Consider the following 23,332-nt stretch of genomic DNA (forward strand, 5'->3'; position numbering starts at 1 on the left):
AAATATTAGACAAAATTGGCCTTGAAAAAAAATTGAAAAAAAGAGAATAATGGGAGCTAAAATATGCAGAATAGAGAAAAATGGACAATATCTATAAACAAAAGAGAAAAATGGCTAAATAAGACTTGTAATGAATATGGAATTGAATGACCCAGTATCCAAACCTGTTAGTATAATCCGTAAATATAACAAGTCATAAAGATAGTAATTCTTTCACAATATAACCATGTTATCGTCTCAGTCATTTTGCCACATAACATCGGAAACATTTCACGTGTTTCCTTCGAAGTGTCCAGAATATAATGTTTTGCGTGTTTAAATTTTCATCTATGCATATGTAACCTATTAGAAAAAAACTAGTTTTGCATACCCCTAAATACGTATGCTTACTATTATAATTGTTCATATTCTTTTATCGTTTACTTTGATTTGCTCAAATCAAAACATTTTGATATATTTCATTAACAGGATTATTTCGGAAGCCAGAGATATGACAGAGTTTCCAGATTTAACGGGGAGTGTTAGTTTGAGAGAATTACAGTTCGACAGAAGCAGTATATCAAAAATTCCTGATAAGTTTTGTGACATGGTACCTGCTATTCAAAGGCTGTAAGTACTTTGCTCGTTACATTCCTTGATTAAAACCCAAACGATGTGTCGTATAACTAAAGATTTTTTATAATTTAAAAGTTGAATGGATGAATAGTCTAAGATCTCTTCAAAATGGCTTCTTCAAAATGTGAATGAAAATATAATCTAACATCGGAGCCATGCATTTTTTGTTATTTCAATACAGCAGCTATAACTTGCTTCCAGAAATATTCCAGGTTTGTAATAATTAACCTAGTAAAGTTAAATTACTACAAACACGTGTCCTTCCAAGAACTAGGTACTTTAAATCAATTAAAAAGTAACATAATTACAACAATTTACGTAAGAACAACTACATCAAGGTTATATTACGTCATAACCTACAAAGTAAATTAAAATATCACTTTGATATTTCATTGCTTCCGAACCGCTTTTCTGGATCTTCCGCTTTTCATCAAGAACATTGAAACTAAAACATTTGAAAGCAAAGAGTGTATAAATAAATATCCACAATACATGACGAGGAGCAATAGAGCAATAAAAAGAATAACACAACTCATCTATCAAGGTCAACTTTGTCTTAGTGCGTTGGAACCTTAGTTTCTTATTAATTCCTTAATTCAAAGTATCTCTGCATTGCATTTACTACATTTTTTTACAGCGATCTACATACCAATAAGTTAACAGAGTTGCCTGTTTTAAGTGGATGTTTAAATCTTAAATTGTTGTAAGTAGGCAGTTTTATCTCTTTAGTAATGTGCTATTGCTTTTGTTATGAAACATGTTAAATGAACTTTATAATGAAAATATACAAAAGTGTATACTTTATTCAAATTTCATTAAAATTAAAAAAAAACGTCAAAGACCTTGAACTATCAACATGCATCAACAAACAGTCGTATGTAGGGTACAAAGCTATAATTCGTCCCCTGTTGAGTAAATCAAATTGAATAGATTCGATATCTGAAAGACAATAACAATTAAAACCAAGAAGTAAACAAAGACTCACAAAACCAAAGGACATTTACATCAACAGTTCTAATAATAAATAAGCAACAAAACGAACTCCACTAAAAACCGGGAGTGAAATCATGTGCTCCGGAAGGGTAAGCATTTCCTCCACGTATACGGCACCGTCGTGTTATTTCTTTGTTCAGTTCGGTAATGATTCTGAAAATGATAGAGAACTTTATGATATTACTTTAATCGAAGTTAACTTGTACAGTGCTTTGACATATCGGTATAGTGTAAAGACAGGGATTGTCTTTCTGCGTTGAAGACCGACTGATGGCCTTCAGCTGATGTCTGCTCTTTTGTAGGGGTTTTGTCTATTTGGCATATTCTCCATTTCCATTCTCAATTTTATTGCATACTAGTATTTCACGACTTTCTCCATGTAATAGAAATTTATGCATGACGGGTTAAAGTGTATAGCAGATAATTGTCCTATTCAATGCGATTGGTGATATTGGAGTTATGGGTGTTCCTCTCAAATACCTTTGAGTTTGTACTTTAATTTATGATATTTTGAGTTCCATAGGCATAATAACCTTTAAGTAAAATATGCAAACGAAAAAAATATGTAAGCTCAGTTTTTTTTATAAGATGAACTTACCATTTCAATAAAACTTGTATATACAATCATTCAAAGATGAATTATCAAGTCCTCTGCCTATTAAATTTAATAATGTATTCCCTTGATAGGCGGACTTACGTACATGTTAAAACAATGACTAAGCTTTAGATCTATAATAACATTATTAATTGTCTTTTGATTTGTAGAAATATTGGAGAAAATGAAATAACGTCACTGCAAGACAGAATATTTGTGAATAATTCAAACCTACGAGATTTGATATTATCACATAATTGTATTGAATCTATTGGAGAAAAGTCCTTTGTTGGTCTGGCTAATTTACAATATTTGTAAGTGTTTTTATATAAATGTAAATCACAAAAGTTTTACCATTTTTATTTTTCCCTATGGTAAATAGAGTTAAGAATTTTACTGTCGTCTTTTAGACATGTAATTAACTTATATTTTAGGACAATAAAGAGGTCAATGATAATTCTGACAAATACAGTTTTATGAACAAATGTAAAAACCCTTTTTTTTTTCTTAAAATAAAGTAATCGTGTTTGTTTATTAGTTACATTTATATATATAATTGATAAATCTGATAATGGTATCTTTGCGAAATATTTGTTATATAAATTTGAAATGTCTTACATTATGATAATAAGCATTAAAAAGACATGAGACAATACTTTGCCTGAGAAAATACATATAGTTTATATATATAAGCAACCACTTTAGACCACTGAACGGTTTTGAACAATTAAGAAAACTTATCGTCGCTGTTATGCAAAAACTTCGTATCTCAATTTTTTGCGGAAATCTTTTTATCGATTATTTAGAATTAAATATGTATGTTCCACTGTAAGCGAAAATATCTGATATTCAAACCAATCATTAAACGGAATTCTGAAATGTGACGAAAAAGTGTAGTCGGATTGGTGAGACATTTTGTTGTGCAAAAATATCGTATCTCAAAAAAAAAACACATGGCACGGCAGCTGCCATTATAACAGGTACAGTTTTTATCAATTTTAGGTTTTCAAAGCTAATAATATAGCTTAGAAGTAATGACAAGCTTTGAAAATACAATATAGGTGCAGAAATTTTTGCTTGTCTTTGTAATTGATTGGTTAGAAGATCAAATATCGCATACAGTGGAAGATACATATTTAATTCTAAATAATCGATAAAAAAAATTTCAGTTTTTACTGCCTGGTGTAAAATTATCAAAACCTTAGGTTTTTGCATGACAGGGACGTTATGCTGTACAGTAAATTATAATCGCTATGACCTGACAAAATGTAAAACAATTTAAACGGAAATAACTAACTCATGATTTATGACAAAAGGAATAACGTAAAACGAACATGACAGACAGCGACTAACGAGTATATCATCTGATGGTCAATTCATCATTATCCTTTAGCTTTCTTTCAAATTACAGATTCTGGAATAATTATTCAGTCGGATTTCATGTAATCCTTTACTATGCATTTGTCAATCATTCCATATTGTGTTTGTCTTAATTTTAAGTATCTACAAATTTATAAGGTCAATTGTATGCTGACTTGAAAACTGTTTAATTGTAATATCCATTATTGTCCTTAGAAAATGTAAATCCCTTACTCCCAATGATAATTTTTATACAAAAAAATTGTAAAAAAACATTTAAAACGACGATGATAATGGATTATTTCAATGCAAAAAATGAAAGTTTATTAGGACTAATATGCCATCGTCTACACAGGATTTATCAATAGAGAAATAAGAAGATGTGGTATGACGTCACGCGACAACTAGCCTCTGAAGTTCAAATCATGTGGTGTTACAGAACAGAATAAGTCTGTAAGAACAGAAGCTATTTGAAATCATTTCATTGGCTCTAATCTTATAGAATATTTTCGAGAACTCTTTTACCCGACTAGTATGAAATTCCAAAAACAACCTATAAATTAGGCTATCCATTTCAATTATCATATCTCTCACATCTTTATCTAGCATTACATATATCTTACAATTTTTCGCTTTTTAACGGCAATGCATTAGATTATGTCCATTACAAGGCGTACAAAATATTTCAAAATATAATTCATTGGAGACACAAAATATCACAAATAATAGGATCTTTTAATACGATTTCTTTGTCAGTCGAATTGATATAAGCTATTATTATCTAATTCCACCATATTGGGAATAGTCTTTATCTACGACTGAATAACTATATTTTACAACATTGATCTCATCTATAATTGAGAAATTCTGCAAGAAATTAAAATAAAGGATTCCGAAGTAATGTATTTGATAAATATCATTCGTAGTGCAAATCTGACATTTATTACAATTGTATCTGTTATTTCTTCTTTCATTGCGTATTTGCATTTTCAATGTTATTTCAGAGATTTATCACACAATCAGATTGCATATATACACGATAAAGCTTTCTCTCCACTGGAGAACCTGGATGACTTGTAAGTACAATATATAACACTATAACACTAGTTCTGTAATATATTGTTACTTGTTTTTTCAAGACTTAGTGTTTTACATGACCAACTAACGTTCATTCATGTCTGTGATGAAATTTACATATTTTAAAAAGCGTAGAAATAAAAATAAAAAGGTGTGATATGATTGCCAATAAGATAACTCTCAATCAAAAGACCAAATTACTTATTAATACGTCACCATAGGTCAGCGTACAGGCTTTCAACAATGAGCAAAACCCATACCGCATTACAAGCTACCAAAGGCCACAGAGTGACAAATATAAAACAATTCAAAAGATAACACTAACGACCTGATTTATGCTCTTAATAAAATGACACGTCAATTTTACAATTAGACACTCAAAAGCAAAAAGTACAAAAGACATATTCATAGAGATTAATACAAGGCCTTTTCTAATCAGCCTGGATATCATCCCGAGACCCCCATTTCAGCCCGAGACGGAGTCGAGGTTCTGATATGGGTCGAGGGATGATACCCAGGCTGATATGGAAAAGGCCATGTATTAATCGCTTTATCATATACCTCCGACAATAGTGTTATGTAAATAAACTCATAATAGATACCAGGACTAAATAAGGCAAATAAACAAATGCAATAACTAAAACAGTCAAAAACTTTATAAAGAAGTTAAATTATGAATCAAATATACTATAATTGTCCAACAACAGCATCACTACCTCCATATATAAGTATGGTAACATTTCCTATTATAGAGGCATTTTGAAACATTGAAAATTTGGAAGAGTTTTATGATCATTATTACTCCATGTTTGTTGTACTATAAAATGATTCTTAATTGTCAATGTAAACAAGTACTAAACTGGACACAAAAGTTCCCGTAAATTTTGACGTCGTCATCAAAAAATAGCTGACCTCACAATGGAAAAGTAAACAATCGATACAAGAAACACCGGAAGTAACATGTACGAGAAGCACTGTTATGGGTTTTTGCACGAGACGCCCCTGGTATGGGTTATCAGCCCGAGATGATATGGGTTATCAGCCCGGGTGGAAAATTAGGGCTTGTGTACTTCCGCTCATTACACATATGCAAAAGCTATCATATCAATGCTAAGTATATGCTAAAGATCAATAAACCGTTTTTAGCTTTGTCTATGTCAGTATCATGGTGGTTACATTGAATTTCAATTGCATTTCCCGTTTTGCGAATACTGTGAAATTTCTGCAAAATTTATAATAAAAGCTCATTCATGTTAACTTTACCTTGCAAATTGTGTATTCAGTATGGTCCTTTCTATTAGAAGTAACGAAACAAATTACAGTTTGGTCTGTGTATTCCATAAAAAAATCATACTTAGTATGTCTTCTTAATTTTTTATTTTTAATGTGAGGGAGGGTACATGTAGGTTATTATTTTTGTGTCGTTTGGTCATTGTCTATGCTATGGATGAGTATTCCGTGTCACGTTTAAATTATATTCATGAAAACAAAGCAACTTCAATATTGAAAATTGATTAAAGCTGCTTTTCTATTTCGAGTTTTAAACTTATATTGAAACACAATTTAAATGAAGCCATCTAAATAAAAATCAGTTGTATCTAATTAATATTGATAAAACGTTGTCCTTGGTCTTTCTCAGTTAAAGCTTTTAGTGTTATAAATGTAACGACATTTGCACAGCTTCAAAGCAATATTATTTGATTGACAAACTTTTCCAATAAAAGATTCATTAACAAATTTCCTATGGCGGATATAACATTATTAAAATGCAAAAAGAGCTTGAAGATGATTTCATTCATTTTTAAAAAGAAACGATTGATTCTAAGTCGGTCCGTTACTTTAATTATGTATTTATCATGCATAGTATTAGAAGGTTGTGTGATGTAATGTTACACCACTACTTCAGGTTAGGCTGAAGTATGGTAACTGTTAAATTGTTTAAACCTGCTGCATTTATATTGGCACTTGTCCTAAGTCAGGAACCTGTTGTTAACATGTAGCTCTTGTTACTTGTTGATATGGTTCATAAGTGTTTCTCCTTTCTCGGTTTTATATAGATTGGAAGTTTTGGATTTTTTTGCAGAAGTCATAATGTGTACGTGGCCCTTTAAAGCTTGTTGTATGGTGCAAAGGTCCCGTGTTGAAGATCGTACTTTGACCTGTTATTGTTTACTGTTTACAAATTGTGACTTAGATGGAGAGTTGTCTCATTGGCATTCATACCACATCTTCTTCTTCATTTCTATTGACATATATGATTAAAATAGAACTAAATCATTTTGAACATAACTCAAATACACTATATATAGTAATCCAATCTTGCATTTATTTCAATTTGAAGAAATCTGTCTGAAAACCAGTTTCCAAGTTTACCAATGGACGGACTACAAAACCTTCAACAGTTAAAGACATTCCATAATGAAGAACTCAGAGATCCAATACCTGCAAAAGAATTACCAAAGATTAAAACGCTCGTGTTGTCCTATGCTTACCATTGTTGTGATTTTTTAAACCCGGCGGTAAGTTAAAAAAAAAGATGGAAAACTTCGAAATTCTAATCTAATAGTTTAAAGAGTTAAATGTCAATTCTGCAAGAATGTTTTTATGAAATGTATTTAAAATGCAATTATGCCATTAATGACGATTGAGATTGTCTTCAAAATGGAAACAAATACATACTATATAATTCATTAAGAAAATGATAGAAGAATAGTACAATGTGTGTTAAAATTGGACCTTAAATCAAAGTTATTTCAATGGATGATCAAAAGTTGAATCCAGTTATATTGAGTCTATAAATCACTGAAATTTCGATTTTTTTTTCATGAGTTGTCGAGTCATGATGTGAAAGCAAACCTAGCCAAATGGCAAATTTACGCACAGTTTGATAGTCTTTCCTAAATCTTGCGCCATACAAAATAACGCTTAGCGGGAATGAATGTTTTATTGCGCACTAATATGATTCGGAAAATATTTTGGGCGTTTTTTTTCATATCATGTTAATTTAAACCGGCGTTTTCAGTTTTAATAATGTAGTTTAATTTATTGATACGTGAAGCTGTTCTTTTGTTTGCCAACTATGCCTTTTGACAACGCGCGTCTTGTACTAATTTATAAGCCTGATAACTATAATGAGATTTGGCATGTGGGTTCTCAAAATTAATGTGTCCTTTTTTCTCTTTTTTTGTCTTGTTGACCCCTAAAGGATTTTTTTTTTCATTAAGTTGCTGTATCATTGAACTGTATAGAGAGATTAATTAAAAAAAGACACGCATACACTTATTGTTTTAGAAACTAATTATAAAAGAAGGATACGACACTGAATTATAATAAAACAGCTTCACACCGTATGATAACTACCTTAATAATCGGTATATTCCAACTTTTCTTTATTTCCAGACGAATGGTGAATTAAAATTAGAAGAGCATACTAACTGGTTATTTCCAAATACTTCTGAGCCTCGGATTGGCAACGGAACAAATTTAAATCATCCATGTAAGACAAATTACATCAATTTTGTTTTCAAACAATTTGTTTAACAATAAATCGAAAGTCTTTTGGTAATATGATATTTATAAACGTTTGTTATATTTCAAAAATCGACGTCTGTACAAACATTTTCAATATAGAACAAAGAATAATTGACATTAACTTTGACATTTTTATAGTACATGCCTTTTTACATTTTTTTATTCTGATTATTGTTATTCCAGTCTCGTTTGAGTATGAGTGTGTCAGAAAGATTTAAGGTAGAAAATATTAAACTATAGCTATAATACGCTGGTGTAGTTAACTGCCTGCTTTTTTCTGTTTGAACTTCAATTGAACTCAGAAACTAACTGTTTGTATTTTCGTCAAAGTTTTTAATGCTTTGAATATATTAATATAAATCGGTCTGAGTATATTAAGTAGAGTGTACCTCGGAAAAGGATCACCTGAAACTTATATAAAGAAAGATCTTTACTTGGTTTTAAAAAATGAATACTATTTTTTTCAGATGGCACACAGTATGTTTTCCCGTTTAATAATTATCATTATAAACCAATTGAGTACTTCGCAGCACCAGCCGATAAGGATTTCACATTCCCAGATACTCCAGATGTACAATATCCAGAAGAAGAAATATCTGTTAAATCACCAATTCAATGTGAACCTCTGCCAGGTATAGGATCATATAAACATAGAGATGTGGTATGATTTGCTAATGATACAACTAACCACCAAAAATCACATGAAGTGGATGAAAGCAATCTCTTGCATCTGTACGACTCTCAACAATGGGGAAATACCATACATGTAGTTTATACAATACAAAATGGGTAAACGGGTATCCAGTTGTTTATGTTTGATTAACCGGCTTTACAAAAAAATTGATATTATACTATAATTCTCGACAAAGAATGTAGGTAAGTACATGTAAGATCGGCATGGCCAGTTATCATATCGGCTTCGCTTGGTAGATGAAGGAACTATAACTATTTCAAAATCTTTAGCGTTAATCAATTATTTAAACAAAATATCCTTTTGAAATGGTGAAGATGACATCAGAAACGATTAAATTTGTAAACGAAAATACAGCAACCAACTTTTTAAAAATCTTTTTCCCATGCAAATGCGGACTTGAATAATACAGCATTCAGCAAAAAAATTATAGAAATGGCAAATAACACAAAATATTAGGTATACAAGGATATAATTGATTTGGGTCATTGATACAACAGCATAGTTATAATTTGCCTTTTTACCCGAAAATTTATACGTATAGCCGTTTATTTGGCTTAAAGTAAGAAAATATACACTTAAAATAAAAAAAAATCTTGCATGTTCAGGAAGCCTTAATCATAACCATATTTATATTTTAGGACCTTTCCTCCCCTGCAATGACTTATTTGGTTGGTGGACCCTTCGATGTGGTATATGGATAGTGTTCATGCTGTCTATATTTGGGAACGGCACTGTTCTATTTGTTTCAATAAGTGGCAGATCAACGATGAATGTTCCTAGATTTCTAATATGTAATTTAGCATTGGCAGACTTCTGTATGGGTATTTATCTTGGAGTTTTGGCTGTAGTGGATGCTTCAACGTTGGGTAAATAAATAGTTCTAGATAATTTCATTCCATCTGGTTTATAACTATTTTCTGTTGCTACAGCACAAGTAAAATTATATGTAGCTTATGGCGTGCAATGTAAGGCCTTAACACGCAAAACCATGGTAAAACTTAAAATGTTATAACAAGTAAAAACACTATTGAGTAAAGAAAGTTTCATTTACTGCACATTTAGATAAATGAAATTATTATGTTTCGACAAATTATGTCTAGAACACATGTAGAAAGTTGTATCGAGTTCATGAATGTTTTATACTGTGTTAACGTTGAACCCGGTCCCTAAAATAGAGGGTCTGAATGGGATTTACAAAATAGGGAGTGATGGTGTAAGATAAAGATAAAAAGAATAAGAATAGAAAGAAAAAAGGAGAAGAGAATAATATATATATAGAGTGTTAAAATATAAACAATAAAGAAAAATTACAACTGGTAATACGTTTCAATATCCCTTCGATAACTCTAGCGTCTTTGAATTGTTCCATCCAGAAGTTTGACGTCCAAATAAACGATAAAAAAAGGAAAGTTTATCATAAGAGTCTGGAGGGATTAATTCTTTTTTTATAGACGATTTTTTCTTTTTTGTTTATATTTTAACAAGCTGACAATGACAGGTCTTTTAGAAATAACACGTATAAAATGTATTTTCAGGAGAATTCAAGAATTATGCAATAGATTGGCAGACTAGTCCTGGATGTTTAGTTGCAGGTTTTCTTGGCATTGTATCCAGTGAACTTAGTGTTTTCACTCTAATGATCATAACAGTAGAACGGCATTATGCTATAGCAAATGCCATGCAATTCAATAAAAGACTGTCACTGAGAAAAGCGGGTAAGATCATCATCTTTAAAAATCTGTACATGTGTACTGTGTATATGTGCACTGTGTACTGTCTACATATGTAATGTGTATATGTGTACTGTCTACTGTCTACATATGTTCTATGTACTGTTTACATGTGTACTGTGTTCTGTCTATATGTGTAGTGTGTTCTATCTACATGTGTATTGAGTACATGTCTATTGTGTACATCTTTTTTTGTGTACATGGTTTCTGTTTTAATCTAATAGTCGGATAAATTAAAGAAAGAGAAAGCTAAACAAGGGTATGGCTATGAATTACATAATAGATAATCATGTGCAACTTTGGCCAAAAATAAGACGTAGAGAATAGTTCAGGACCTTTTATAGCCGACCACACAAAATGGGATTTTTCTTATCGTTGAAGGCCGTACGGTTGCCTAATATTGCATACATCCACTTTATTTGAAATTTGGTGGATAGTTGTCTCATTTTGATTCATACCATATCTTATCTTTTTAATTATTGGATGCCAAAATATAAAGAAAAGAAAGAAACAGGTAACAGGCCAGAAAATAAAGAATAGAAAAATGACATAACTAATTTCAAAAATAAAGAAATGAATCCAACCATATCAGTCCCTCGTATATATTCATAAAAGCAAATGACATGTCGTATCCCTTAAATTGAAGTACTACGTAATCATACACACTGTCAGTACTAGTACGCAAGGACGTCAAAAACATTGGTGTTCTCAGAGTTCACAAAGTGAGATAGCTTTAACATGGAGCAAATCTAACACTTCACTGCAAATTCACTAATTGTAATCCAGAACAATCAAACAAAACTATAATTTCATTCTAGTTCTTTCTAGGATGGATACATGTACATTAATACAAACTTATGAAACGATTTTTTAAAACCTGCATCAGTTTTAGATAAACCATACTTAAAACACCCATGTTCGAAATGATTGATTGATTGATTGTTGATTGCTTAACGTCCAGTGGCAAATATTGCATGTATGTTCAGGATGATGTTCGAAATGAAGGATGCCTGTTAGAAAAGAAATCATAAAATCTTGAGTTAATCCCCTTTACAGAAATAAAAAAAAAGATTGCGAAGGATTATAATAAAAATCCGAAACTAAATTATAAAGTAAATAATTTAATAACCAATATATATTTAATAGTGTTTTAAATTACATTGTAGGTATTATTATGACAGTTGGATGGTTGTTCTGTGGTGGTCTTGCCAGCTTGCCTCTGTTTGACATCAGTAACTACCGAAAATTTGCAATCTGTCTTCCATTCGACATAAATGACAAAGCGTCTTTAGGTAAGCTAATAAAACTTTAGGGACCACGATATTCTTATTATATGTTCGAAGGAATATCAGCAGATATTTAGATATAGAGATAGGAAACAACATCTTACAACACTAAAAAAAAGTAAATTAAAACGTCTATGGGGAAATTACCTCACTGACTACTCTTGTTATTCTTTGAACAATAGTAAATAAAACGTTTTTTAACGATTGTGTGTAAATGATGTACAGTTATTTGATATTTAATTGGGATTCTTTTCTCCATACTCTATAAATGTATGTCTGACTCAATAGCAGAGATGGAAATTCATCCAATTAAATGTCAATTGTGAGAAAACAAATTATCCAAGGGTACAATTTTATTATTTTTGGTCTTTAATCTGCAAATGGAATTTCAGTGATACTTTAGGATAACCTACATCGCAGCACGTTAACCTACGACTTGATAATGATATAAAACCTAATACCGTAATGAAATTTATTTTAAACCAATTCTGAAGTATAAACCGCTACCGATAAAATTTAAGTCGATAATGTGACACGGAAACTATTATTAGGCGACAACCATTAATCTAAAGGTTATTGACATTGGAGCAACCATATATTTACATTGCCACAACTGATGGAAATATATGTTTTTGTCTGTAAGCAATAACGATATTACTTAAATACTGAAAACATCACAAAAACCTATACAAAACGTGGATATTTAAGCAGAACATCATCTTTTTGGTTTTATCTTCTTTATAATTATCAATATAATGCAGAAAATAAAGCAATGGAATCCGATAAGTTAGGTCTGTGACAATATAACATTAAACCAAATTAACGTTCTCTACTACATTAGAAGTGTGATTTTCATTTAAATGTGAGTCCCTCTTGTTCAGTTTGTCATTTCTTAAAATTGACAATATTAGATTGTCACGATCCTACAAAACAACATTGACCCGTGTTATCTAAAACAAATGATTGATATATGGTTGTTGTACGTTCAGTCGCAAATATTTCATGCATACAATGGACGAGTTTACTAAGTAAAACAACTCACTAAAATCAATCCATGGTGATAACTATTTTTTTTTGGGGGGGGGGGGGGGGGGGAGACATGAAGGAAATTAATTTCTCTGATTTTGGCACTGATTCAGAGTTTGACATATTGTATAGACACAGTCATGCTCACATGAATAATAATTAAACTCATCATAGATACCAGGATTGAAAGTTTATATTTACGCCAGACGCGCGCTTCGTCTACAAAAGACTCATCAGTGGCGCTCGAATAAAAAAATGTTAAAAAGGCCAAATAAAGTACGAAGTTGAAGAGCATTTGGGACCGAAAATTCCTAAAAGTTTTGCTAAATACAGCTAAGGTAATCTATTCCTGAGGTAGAAAAGCCTTTGTATTTCAAAAATTCTAAGTTTTGTTACCAGTTAATTTATAGTGGCATCGACTCAGTGGTTGTAAATAAACTTATCATAGATAAAACACCCTAATTCTAAGTTGACCTTTAGGTGCCCTTTTTTGTTGGGTTGCTTTCGTTTTATTGTAAAATTTACATTTCTGGGGAATACACAATTAAAATTCGTTTCAGAATTTGAGACAAAACCGTACAAAATTAAGAAGGTCAAGTCGTTGCAGTGATAACAAAAATGTTAATCGTCAAAAACATTCGTGTATCATTCAAGATACTATAAATAGTCATATGCATTTACGTTTTGATTTATACAAGTAGACCCCGCCCAAAAGAAGCCGGAGCCGTATAGTTTTCAATTTGAAGGTCCGTCCGTTTGTCATAATGTTTTGGTAACATAAAATAAAAACCCAAGAACTATTCCACAAAGGCCAATGAAATTCTGCCCTATGCTGTTTACCATAATTATTTGTAGATGTTGCTCATTTATTTTGGGAATGGTTTCTATTTTGTGAAAAAAAAATGAAGAACAAAATTTGTGTAGGATTTCAATAAAAAGTAAAATCAATCATTTTTCTTACACAAATTGTAGAATGGGGATTTAACTGACATCGCAAGTAATGTTTTTTTTTTTTTTTTTTTTTTGTTAGTCATTTTGTAAACATATATCAATCTTACAGCCTTTTACATTTTTCTCAGTTTTTCTTTGATACTTTGTGTTTCGTAATTTGATAATGCAAATATCTTCACAGCCATAAATTACAGTTTACTACCAAATACTGGATGTAACTTGAAATTAGCATGACTTTTATTGCTGTTTTATATTTTTTGTGCACTTTATCTATCAATTGTTAGCATTTTTCAACGAAAGATTATTTTTTTCAGACAAAGTTATTAATACAGTTATTTTTAGAAACCAATTAAACAAATTGTTTCACTTTAAATTATCGAGTAGCTTCTTGAGACTATTTTTCTTAACAAATTGTTTATTTTTTCCTAACAAATATTCCGTGGGACTTTGCTAGATTGTTTGTTGTTTTATTAACGTCCTGTGGTTATTATTTCATATACGTTTTTCAGACATTTAAGCACTTTGCTTTCTGTTGATTTAAATTAATATGTTTTTCACTTTTCTTGAACCCAATATGTCGATCTTAACATGACACTTATTTGTTTAGTTAAACAATGTTTGTTTATTGTGAATTGGGATACAAGTAATTATAACTTATATTAATCCCTCTTCACTTTTCGAGTGCATATGTTGCCTAGTAGCGGCGTAAGCCTCTTTTTTTCGAAATCTTTAAGAGTGTCTTTTACGTGAAAGATGTATTGCTCTCTCTTAACACTGGTCGGCTATTTATCGTTCACTTCGAATGGACTATAATTGTTTCACAAGACTATACTCGCAAAGGGTGTCAAGGGAGAGCAAATCATTAAGTCTTTGCAATCCCCCCCCCCCCCCCCCCAATTGATTTTGTAGTCCGATGCACTAACCACGATACCACGGTTCTTGTTTTTTTACATACAAGATATATATGGGTATCTTTTGAATAATGATTTCGAAACCAAAACAAAGCATCCTTCCGATGTTCATCAGACTTAATTCTATCAGATATTATATATGTATAGTATGTCCTGCCATCGAAATTTGTCTAACTCTTTTGCCTAACGTCTTCCAACTTTTAATGCATTTTGAGTACTTGCTTTATAAAAAATTTAATTAATATTGCAAGGTTATACGCAAAACTATATTTTGCTTAATTATTTTTCAAACATGATAATCTCTTAAAGTATGGCCTCAGCTGATATTTATTTATTTTAAATATGTATCCATTTGATATATACCAGGGACGTCAACAGTTACTGTTATACAATTAAGTATCCATATTGTTTCGTCGTTTTCATTTATCAGTCAAAATTAGCATGATATTATGAGACAATTTCATGGTCAAGAAATGATGATTTGTGTAATCTATTTATTCTGTATTGAATTTGCTTCTTTCAACAATTATAATGATTAAAACCATGTAATTGAAACACTGTAAATGGTAAATTTCTATTTTTATTTCAAAATTTTATATTTTAGGATTTGTTTGTTTCATCATGCTGTTTAATGCTACATCATTCATTGTAATTGGTGGATGTTATGTCAGAATGTATGTGTATATAATGAAATCCCAAGCATGGAATTCTAAAGACTTTAGGGTTGCAAAACGAATGGCGGTTTTAGTTGTCACCGACTTTCTTTGTTGGGCACCAATCATATTCTTTTCTGTTTCTGCTGCGTTCGGAACACCATTGGTAGGACTCAATGAAGCGAAAGTACTTACCATATTCGTTTTACCGTTGAATAGTTGTGCAAACCCCTTTCTTTATGCAATATTTACAAAACAATTCAAACGTGACTGTGTGAAGTTGTGTAAAAGAATAGAAGAGTCGTCTATTTCAAGAAGCTTCTCAAATTTCAATAGCCTACGTCTTTCATTCGGAATAAATGCGTCTTGTCGTAATTCCGAATTGCATAGTCCATTCCACGAGAAAAGGGGAAGCAGTCGAAGTAATTCTGATAGTTTTGCCAGTAGCTCTGCAGGTGTTCCGAACCAAAACGGAGAAAGCGATACTATTAATGGTCAAAAATCGTTTACAATATCAGATAGAGTCTTTCAAAATCTGGAGTTAAAACATGGAGTTGATAGAAACAAACGTAAACCACTTCTTCATCCAAATAATAATTCACAATTTTCACCTGACAAGGAATGTGCATGTCAGAGATGTAAGAAACAAAATACAATTTCTGTTGGGTCCGGAGCAACAGATACTGAAATTGTCATTCATTTAGATAGAAACGGAGAAAAGATTGTTCCGAATGACGGACTACAACAGTTGAATGGAACAAATCCGAATGATGTTGCTCTAAGTGACGAGAGTGATAACGAGACTACAAAGTCAGACGATAAATTAATATCAAAAATCACAGATGAATTATGCACTGAATGTGGGAATAACCGAAATTCAATGCATTGTAAAAGTTATTGTCAAATTGATAGTAAACTGAAAAATACATCCGTGCGACCAAAATCTAATATAGCAATGGTAGGGAAAATGCAGCATACAAAATCTGCACCTTTTGTCCCGTGTCGTTCAAATGAGAATATTTTAAAACTTCCACAGCTTTCAGCTAATAAAGACAAAACATCACATATAAATGAATGGAGAAAGTCATCGCATTTATCATTCCTTTGGAGAAATTCATTAGATCTAGACACCGGTATGCCAAAATATAAATCAAACAGTTTGGTGGAACTTGCCAGATTACCAAAAACATTTGATAGGTCACCTTCGAAAAGACGTAGTCTTTCCTCGAGGCATGAAGGCTATCTTTTATTCAAGAATTTAAAGAGAGATTCAGCGTATGAAAATGAGGAAGAAATGTTTGAATATGAAGAAAATCTAAAAGATTTTCCAGTACAGTTTTCACAAAATAAATACTCAAATTGTGATTCGGAATATTCACAAATTGCCTTGGAAGAAATAGCTAATCACAATATTCAAAACTCTAAAGTGCCTAAAGTTCAGGAGGCATACAAAGACATAACGGACTTTTCGAACAGTAATGATGATGATGATGTTGCTGAAACACAAATGCTATTAACTGATTCCAATGTGGCGAACAATACACTTAACCGAGACGTATGTGATAAGGAGAGTGGATTTAGTTCAGACAGCCAACTTCTCAAATGTTAATCAGTCTTTATTTCATAGAACGCTCAATTTTAACCTGTTTTTTTTTCTAAACACATTGAATGTATATAACTACCAATATTGACATATATTTTTGTTTCGTTAAACCTGATTTGTTGTTGCCTTGTCTGCCTAACTTTGTTCCTACATCGATATACACCAGACAATATCTTAAATAAAATAAACTAAGAAACGTACACACAAAACTCAATCAAATTTACAAAGGACTATATAGAAATCTGAAGACCGAGCAACACAAATCCCATCGCATACCAGAGGTGATATCGTGCTTTGGTATAAATAGTTATTGTGCTATCCATGTCCCTTTATTTAATTAGTTATTAATTGACCGCATACATAATTGTTAGCTCATTGTGTTCTTGGTGATTGCTCATCCAATGTCTATTACAATTGCAGCTAAAAGATACATTGTCATTTTATTTTTTAAACAAATATTATATGCTAAGGCTCATTAAGTGAATATTATTTTTTATCAAAATGTGCAGAATTTACAAATCATATAGACGAACGAAATAAAGACAATCATTGTTTTGATTATTTTGGATAAAACAAATACAGAAAAAGTCTGCTTCATATAATGACTTACGTCTTAAAAATGACAGTGAGGGTCGGCTGAAAACCAAACTTGACAACAAAAGAGACGTATTCAGCTTCCCAATTGTTTCCATTCCTACGTATCAACAATCAGCAGCGCCTAAATGTGGCGTATATTTATCTCCCAGTTGATACGATATATAAGGGCTTGTATTACCTATCCAAATTTCCTTGATGCATGGTTGCTATTTAGATAGAAGCTATAAAACCAAGAGTTGAAATGATGAAGTTGAAATCATCCCTGTGTTAATTTTACGGACACAATCATCAGTTGAATATCCGTTTATATGATAGAGTATATGTTTAAGTGTCGTAACAACAATTTGCCTCCTACCTTTCTCCCGAATGGAGCATACCGCATTAATCTTATTACCATGTCTGTACTCACACGATCAACACGAAGAGTGGTACAGTGTGCAGAAGGATCTGCTGTCCCGAATGCTCTTCAACTTCGTTCTCTATTTGGCCTTTTAAACATGTTTTGTTTCGAGCGTCACAAATGAGTCTTTTGTAGACGAAACGCGAGTCTGGCGTAAATATTAAATTTTAATACTGGTATCTATGATGAGTTTATTTACACTTCCGAAGCACTTGTGATCACCTCCAGTTAGTGGGCGGCTTCGTGTTGCTGTTTTTGATTTTAAAGTTTTGTAAACTGTTGTTTGTCCGTTTATTTTTGACGTGAGAGTTTCAATGTTTATTTGGTATCATTTGAATCATTTGAGAAGTTATTGTCACTCCTAGATTGTTCTACCATTGAAACGTAAGAAAATTAAAAGCAGACTATCGCTAATGTTATTCGACGCAGGATGGAGGAAACCATGTCAGTAGTATTGCGTAGGTTATTATGATTGTATTGACTGTTATTGTATATCTGTTTCCTTGTCAGAGATAACCATACACGTATTATATTTGTCGTAGCTAGATAAAGGCTACAGTAGTATACCACTGTTCAAAATTCATGAATCGACTGTGAAAAAAACAAATCCGGGTTACAAACTAAAACTGAGGGAAACACATCAAATAGAAGAGGAGAATAATGACACAACAGAAACACTTAAATGCAACACACACAGAAACGAACTATAATATAACAATAGCCATTTTCCTGACTTAGTACGGGACATTAAAACAATGGTGGGTTGAACCTGTTTTTTTTTGGCTAGCCAAATGTAATTCAACGAGTGTAACTATTGAGTCTTTTCTGTTCGAAACATACGACTGGCGATCAAAACTATCAGCCTGGTATCACTAATAAACGTTTCATCTTTTGCTTGTTAGGAACATCATTGAATGCTTTCTGTTACTAATTTTCTTTTGATGAGAACGACAAACGGTGCCATGAATAGACATGTAACGCTATCTGGTTACATATCATGCCCGCATGCATCCGTCATGGGCTTGTTACGTAAAAAGGTTCGTGCATACTCAGAATGTTTTATCCTTTATAAATGAATGATTCTTAATCCCTACTTGGTATATCTTTACTAATTTCCGAGAGTACTATCTACATGTATCTAGTAACCATGTCATTGGAAGTATCAAAACTAAGATTACCTGACAAAACCATAACATTAGATCGTTGTTCAAAGACAAGTGACGAAAAGACCAGCAATAGCCTAAGAACATTACATAGAAAATTAAAAAAAAAAATGAGCAACACGAACCTGTCCAAATACGTTATGCGAGTGTGGTTCTTCGGAAGTGTCAGCAAATTTTGCTGCACACTTATCACAAATGACATTGTTTTGAGGCTAGATTGTGGACTTTGGAAAATATTCAAGTGTGCTAATAATGCAATATCAACTTTTCTTTACCTGGTGTTTTATGGTGGCACTATGAATAAACTAATGGAGAACTACTGCTTTTCATGGATAAATATTTTTTTTTCTGTTTTGTTTTCACACTCGTTCCTGATAATGTTTATTGCAGGAAGATGTTCTACGCTGTTTTATTATAGATGCATTCTACCATTTGTTTTTTTTTTTTCTTTTTTCTTCAAATCTTTGATCAATTTCTGTTAATGAACATTCTTATCAGCAATTTCATATTTAATCTTTTTTTTTTTAATTACAAACGTTGATCCAATAACTGTCTTTTTCTTGGAATAAAGGCTTTTGGGTGAAAACTTTCTTATTATTAAAATCCGTAGGATGACATATAGTTGTTAACGTCTATGTTATTTTGGTCTTCGACTGAGAGATGTTTCATTAGCAATCATACCACATCTCCTTATTTTCATATACATGTATCTTGATTGATATTATATTGGTATCCGTGTAAAATAGTTGTCTAAAAGCCTTGCTAGTATGACAGTTCTTGTTTTGATGTATACCCGGTAAGATTTGTTTATAATTTCAGCTCGGATCGTTTCCATTGAATGTTTAAGCAAATTTAACGATCGTATTTGCGTCAGAGACTATAATAGTTATTTGCCATTAAACTCTTTTATGTTAACTATGTAAAACAATATGGCGTGTAGTTCCGATCTGAAATGGTAAAGGTTAATGGATTAACCACGTATGACATTTCTATAACCTTATGGTATATTTCACATATGCAATACGACATAATGATATTGACATATCTCATCTTACAGATTCCTGTTTTAATAATAAATTAAGCAATTAATAAAAATGTTTAAATGATAAATGGTTTTAATAAACATTTGCAGGATCGGTACCAAAATGTAAGAAATGATCATTTTTCCGTAATGACTTTTTCATTTTTCTACCAATGTGTTCATATAACACTTAATTAGAGAAATTATATGACTATACCATTAAATTATGTAAACGTCAAGGAACCGCGAAACCTAATCATTTAAGTGTGTAATAATTATCATTATTCTAGAATTGTATTCGAAATATATCCTCTAATTCAGAAAAAAGGAAAACAAAAATAGTGAATGCATCAAAGTAACGCTAATCACCATGATGTTGAACTGTTGGTCAAATACATATATATTTAAAAAGGTGACATTCTATTCCCGTTACTCTATCATCCTCTCACAACCTGATTCCTGAAGCTAACGAATCTTTTTATTTTTCAATTAAAGTGGAAGAACGAAATTACAGACACACAAATTGGTCTTCAACAATGAGATAAACCCATACCGTATAGTCGGCTTTAACATGCCAAGACATGAAACATATGAAACAAATTAAACAAGAAAACCAACGGTCTACGGTTAATCTATAGCAAAACAATCTAAGAAATATTAAAAATGACAAGTATGAACCAAGGACAACCACTGATCTGCAGCTTCTCACTTGGCACAAACACATGCATAATGTGCTTAGGATGTGTATGTTTGTAAGCGTTTCAACATACCTGTAACCTTAAACAGTGGTATAAAAGCTAAACATTAAAACGATCTGTAAAAATAAGCAGCAATTGGTTAAACTCTAAAACTCGATACGAGGTACAATTAACACAATAAAAAATCAACAGAAACATAACTGTATAATATGAGTACTTGCAGTTACTGAAAGTCTGTAATTACTGGACGTAATATAGTACTGGATGAGGTATGTTACTACACGAGTCCACAACTCCTCCAGTTCATAAGACTCATAACAGAGAAGCTGCACTTTCTAGTTTGACTGTACCAGTACCGTCGACAGCAACCCAACAAAGAGCACCACAGCCACAGATAAGTGACAACACTTTTAAACTGTTTACGTCGTACTTCGATTCTAAATTTTAAGCACTGAAGAACGAGGTAGTGTCGGGCAACGACTCCCTAGCCACTAAGTTGAAAAGGGAAGCGTCGGTGAAACTAAAGGGTGAAGGTAACCAAATCCAGTTTACTTTCAATTCCGAAGTCCTTGCTGACTACATAAGCTGCAAAAACGTCATTTGCAAGAAAATTTCGTTTCTATCAACTTAATTTCCGAACTTATCTTAAAGTTGAACAAAATAAATAAGCTCATCAGAATAGCCAATACATCTGCTGGTTGGACCACAGTTTGTAAATACGAGAGTGACGAAATAGCATCAGATTCCGATGACGAGAAAAGACTACGTCAAGCTGAAAGCAGAGCACTCAAAACCATCAAGGAGAAGAATAGTCGTACAAAACCTTACACTAAGCCTTTAGCTACTGTTTCCAGACCTCTTACTAATACTACAGATATGTCTCATCAACAGTGCAACCAGCCCTTTCGAAGGAACAGTATCCGTGGGACGACTTCCTATGACATATGTTACGAATGCCACCAGTTTGGTCACTGGAAGACAAACTGTCCCAATCGAAGCAGCAAGAAATTTACAACAAGGAACAACCCAGGCACGTTAGATAAAAGATAAGTATCTTAATTAAGTAGATGAATATTTGTTGCATGGGCACATGAATGTACTTTTCAAACATGTTAAGTATTTTGATAAAGTTGATTTTTCAAAATTTGCCAAAGGCGTAAAAAGTAGTTTATCTAAAAATGTAGTATTTTGTGAGCACATTGGAGCAAGAAAATTTATAATTGATACTATAAACTCAGGTTATATGATTTCTTTTGTGAGTTTACCACCCCTATGAAATTCTGCAATAATAAATCTGCAGTTGATAATACTGGTTTTGTAAACGAAGCTGTTTTTGAACTTTCGAAAAACGGATGCGTACACGAAGTACCATTCCAGCCTTTTGTAGTAAATCCATTAAGTATTGCCATTCAAAAGTCAGGGAAAAAGAGATTAATATTAGATCTATCTGAATTAAATTTGTACGTCTTGAAAAATAAAATAAAATTCGAAGATTGGAAAGTCGCTCAGCAATTTTTTAAGAAAGATATATATCGAAAGTATGCTACCCTCACAAGGAGAGCTCATTTCTGATACATGTGTTGAGTTTTATTGAAAAATAATTTATGTTCGTTTAAGTCTGGCGAATTAGAACATAACTTTTATTATAGTATAGTGCCTGTATTTACATGCTTCAATGTAGAAATTCATCTGGTTGGATAGTAATTTGATGGAAAAGTCTGATCCCTTCAACTATCGATCGTGTTCGTGCTTTGATATCGTGTATGATTTTGTAATCAATCGAAAATCGCAACACGAGTTTCGAATTTAACTAAAATACAATCTTACAAGTTCTTGGCCGTGCTGTGTTTTTCAAAACCATGCAATGATCATACGTGGTTAATCCTTTTTAAAAACACTAGAACACACCCGCGAAATCGCGATAATATACAGCTTGTGAACTGTTGTAGGATGATTTTTTGTAAAAGATATTATGTATGGAGAATTTCATAAAAGGTATCAAAAGCCCTCTCCCTTTTTCCAAAGTCCGATATTTGTTTCCATTTTGTTAAATTTTATTATGGTCGTGTTTCTGGCCTCAGACCACAATTATTCTTCTTCTTTGCTACAATGCATCTTTTGGTAAAAGTCATATTAAATTAAAAGTTTGCACCGCTTCAAACATAAAATTAATATAACTGCTTATATATAGACAAGTATTAGTCTAATAAAATGCTTCTATGACAATCCATCAGAGCTTTTTCTTTTGAGAGCCTTACTAACATGCCACTGGTAGGATATGAATCTTATATAAATGACCAAGACCGACTAAAGCTAATTTGAGGGGTGGTCGGAGGGGTCCTGGTTCCGAAATCCCGGGCTTAAAAACATGAAATCCCGAGATGCAGATTTTAAAGAAATTCATATCCATAAATCTCGAAATCGAAAAA

General features: G+C 32.0%; 1 protein-coding gene across 1 annotated transcript in view; it reads left to right on the forward strand.

Moving 5' to 3' along the window:
• LOC143083102 (uncharacterized) overlaps positions 1 to 17,134 on the forward strand; it is a 70,218-nt gene extending 53,084 nt beyond the window's left edge. The window contains exons 10-20 of the mRNA XM_076259335.1: positions 469 to 609; positions 1,253 to 1,318; positions 2,374 to 2,517; positions 4,567 to 4,638; positions 6,981 to 7,158; positions 8,039 to 8,135; positions 8,638 to 8,802; positions 9,503 to 9,730; positions 10,400 to 10,579; positions 11,761 to 11,886; positions 15,373 to 17,134. Of these exons, the coding sequence (XP_076115450.1) occupies positions 469 to 609; positions 1,253 to 1,318; positions 2,374 to 2,517; positions 4,567 to 4,638; positions 6,981 to 7,158; positions 8,039 to 8,135; positions 8,638 to 8,802; positions 9,503 to 9,730; positions 10,400 to 10,579; positions 11,761 to 11,886; positions 15,373 to 17,030 (3,055 nt within the window). The 3' untranslated portion in view covers positions 17,031 to 17,134. The remainder of the gene's footprint in view (positions 1 to 468; positions 610 to 1,252; positions 1,319 to 2,373; positions 2,518 to 4,566; positions 4,639 to 6,980; positions 7,159 to 8,038; positions 8,136 to 8,637; positions 8,803 to 9,502; positions 9,731 to 10,399; positions 10,580 to 11,760; positions 11,887 to 15,372) is intronic.
• Positions 17,135 to 23,332: the final 6,198 nt, after the last annotated feature.

The sequence above is a fragment of the Mytilus galloprovincialis genome, chromosome 7 (genome assembly GCF_965363235.1).
Source record: "Mytilus galloprovincialis chromosome 7, xbMytGall1.hap1.1, whole genome shotgun sequence".
NCBI lineage: Eukaryota > Metazoa > Mollusca > Bivalvia > Mytilida > Mytilidae > Mytilus > Mytilus galloprovincialis.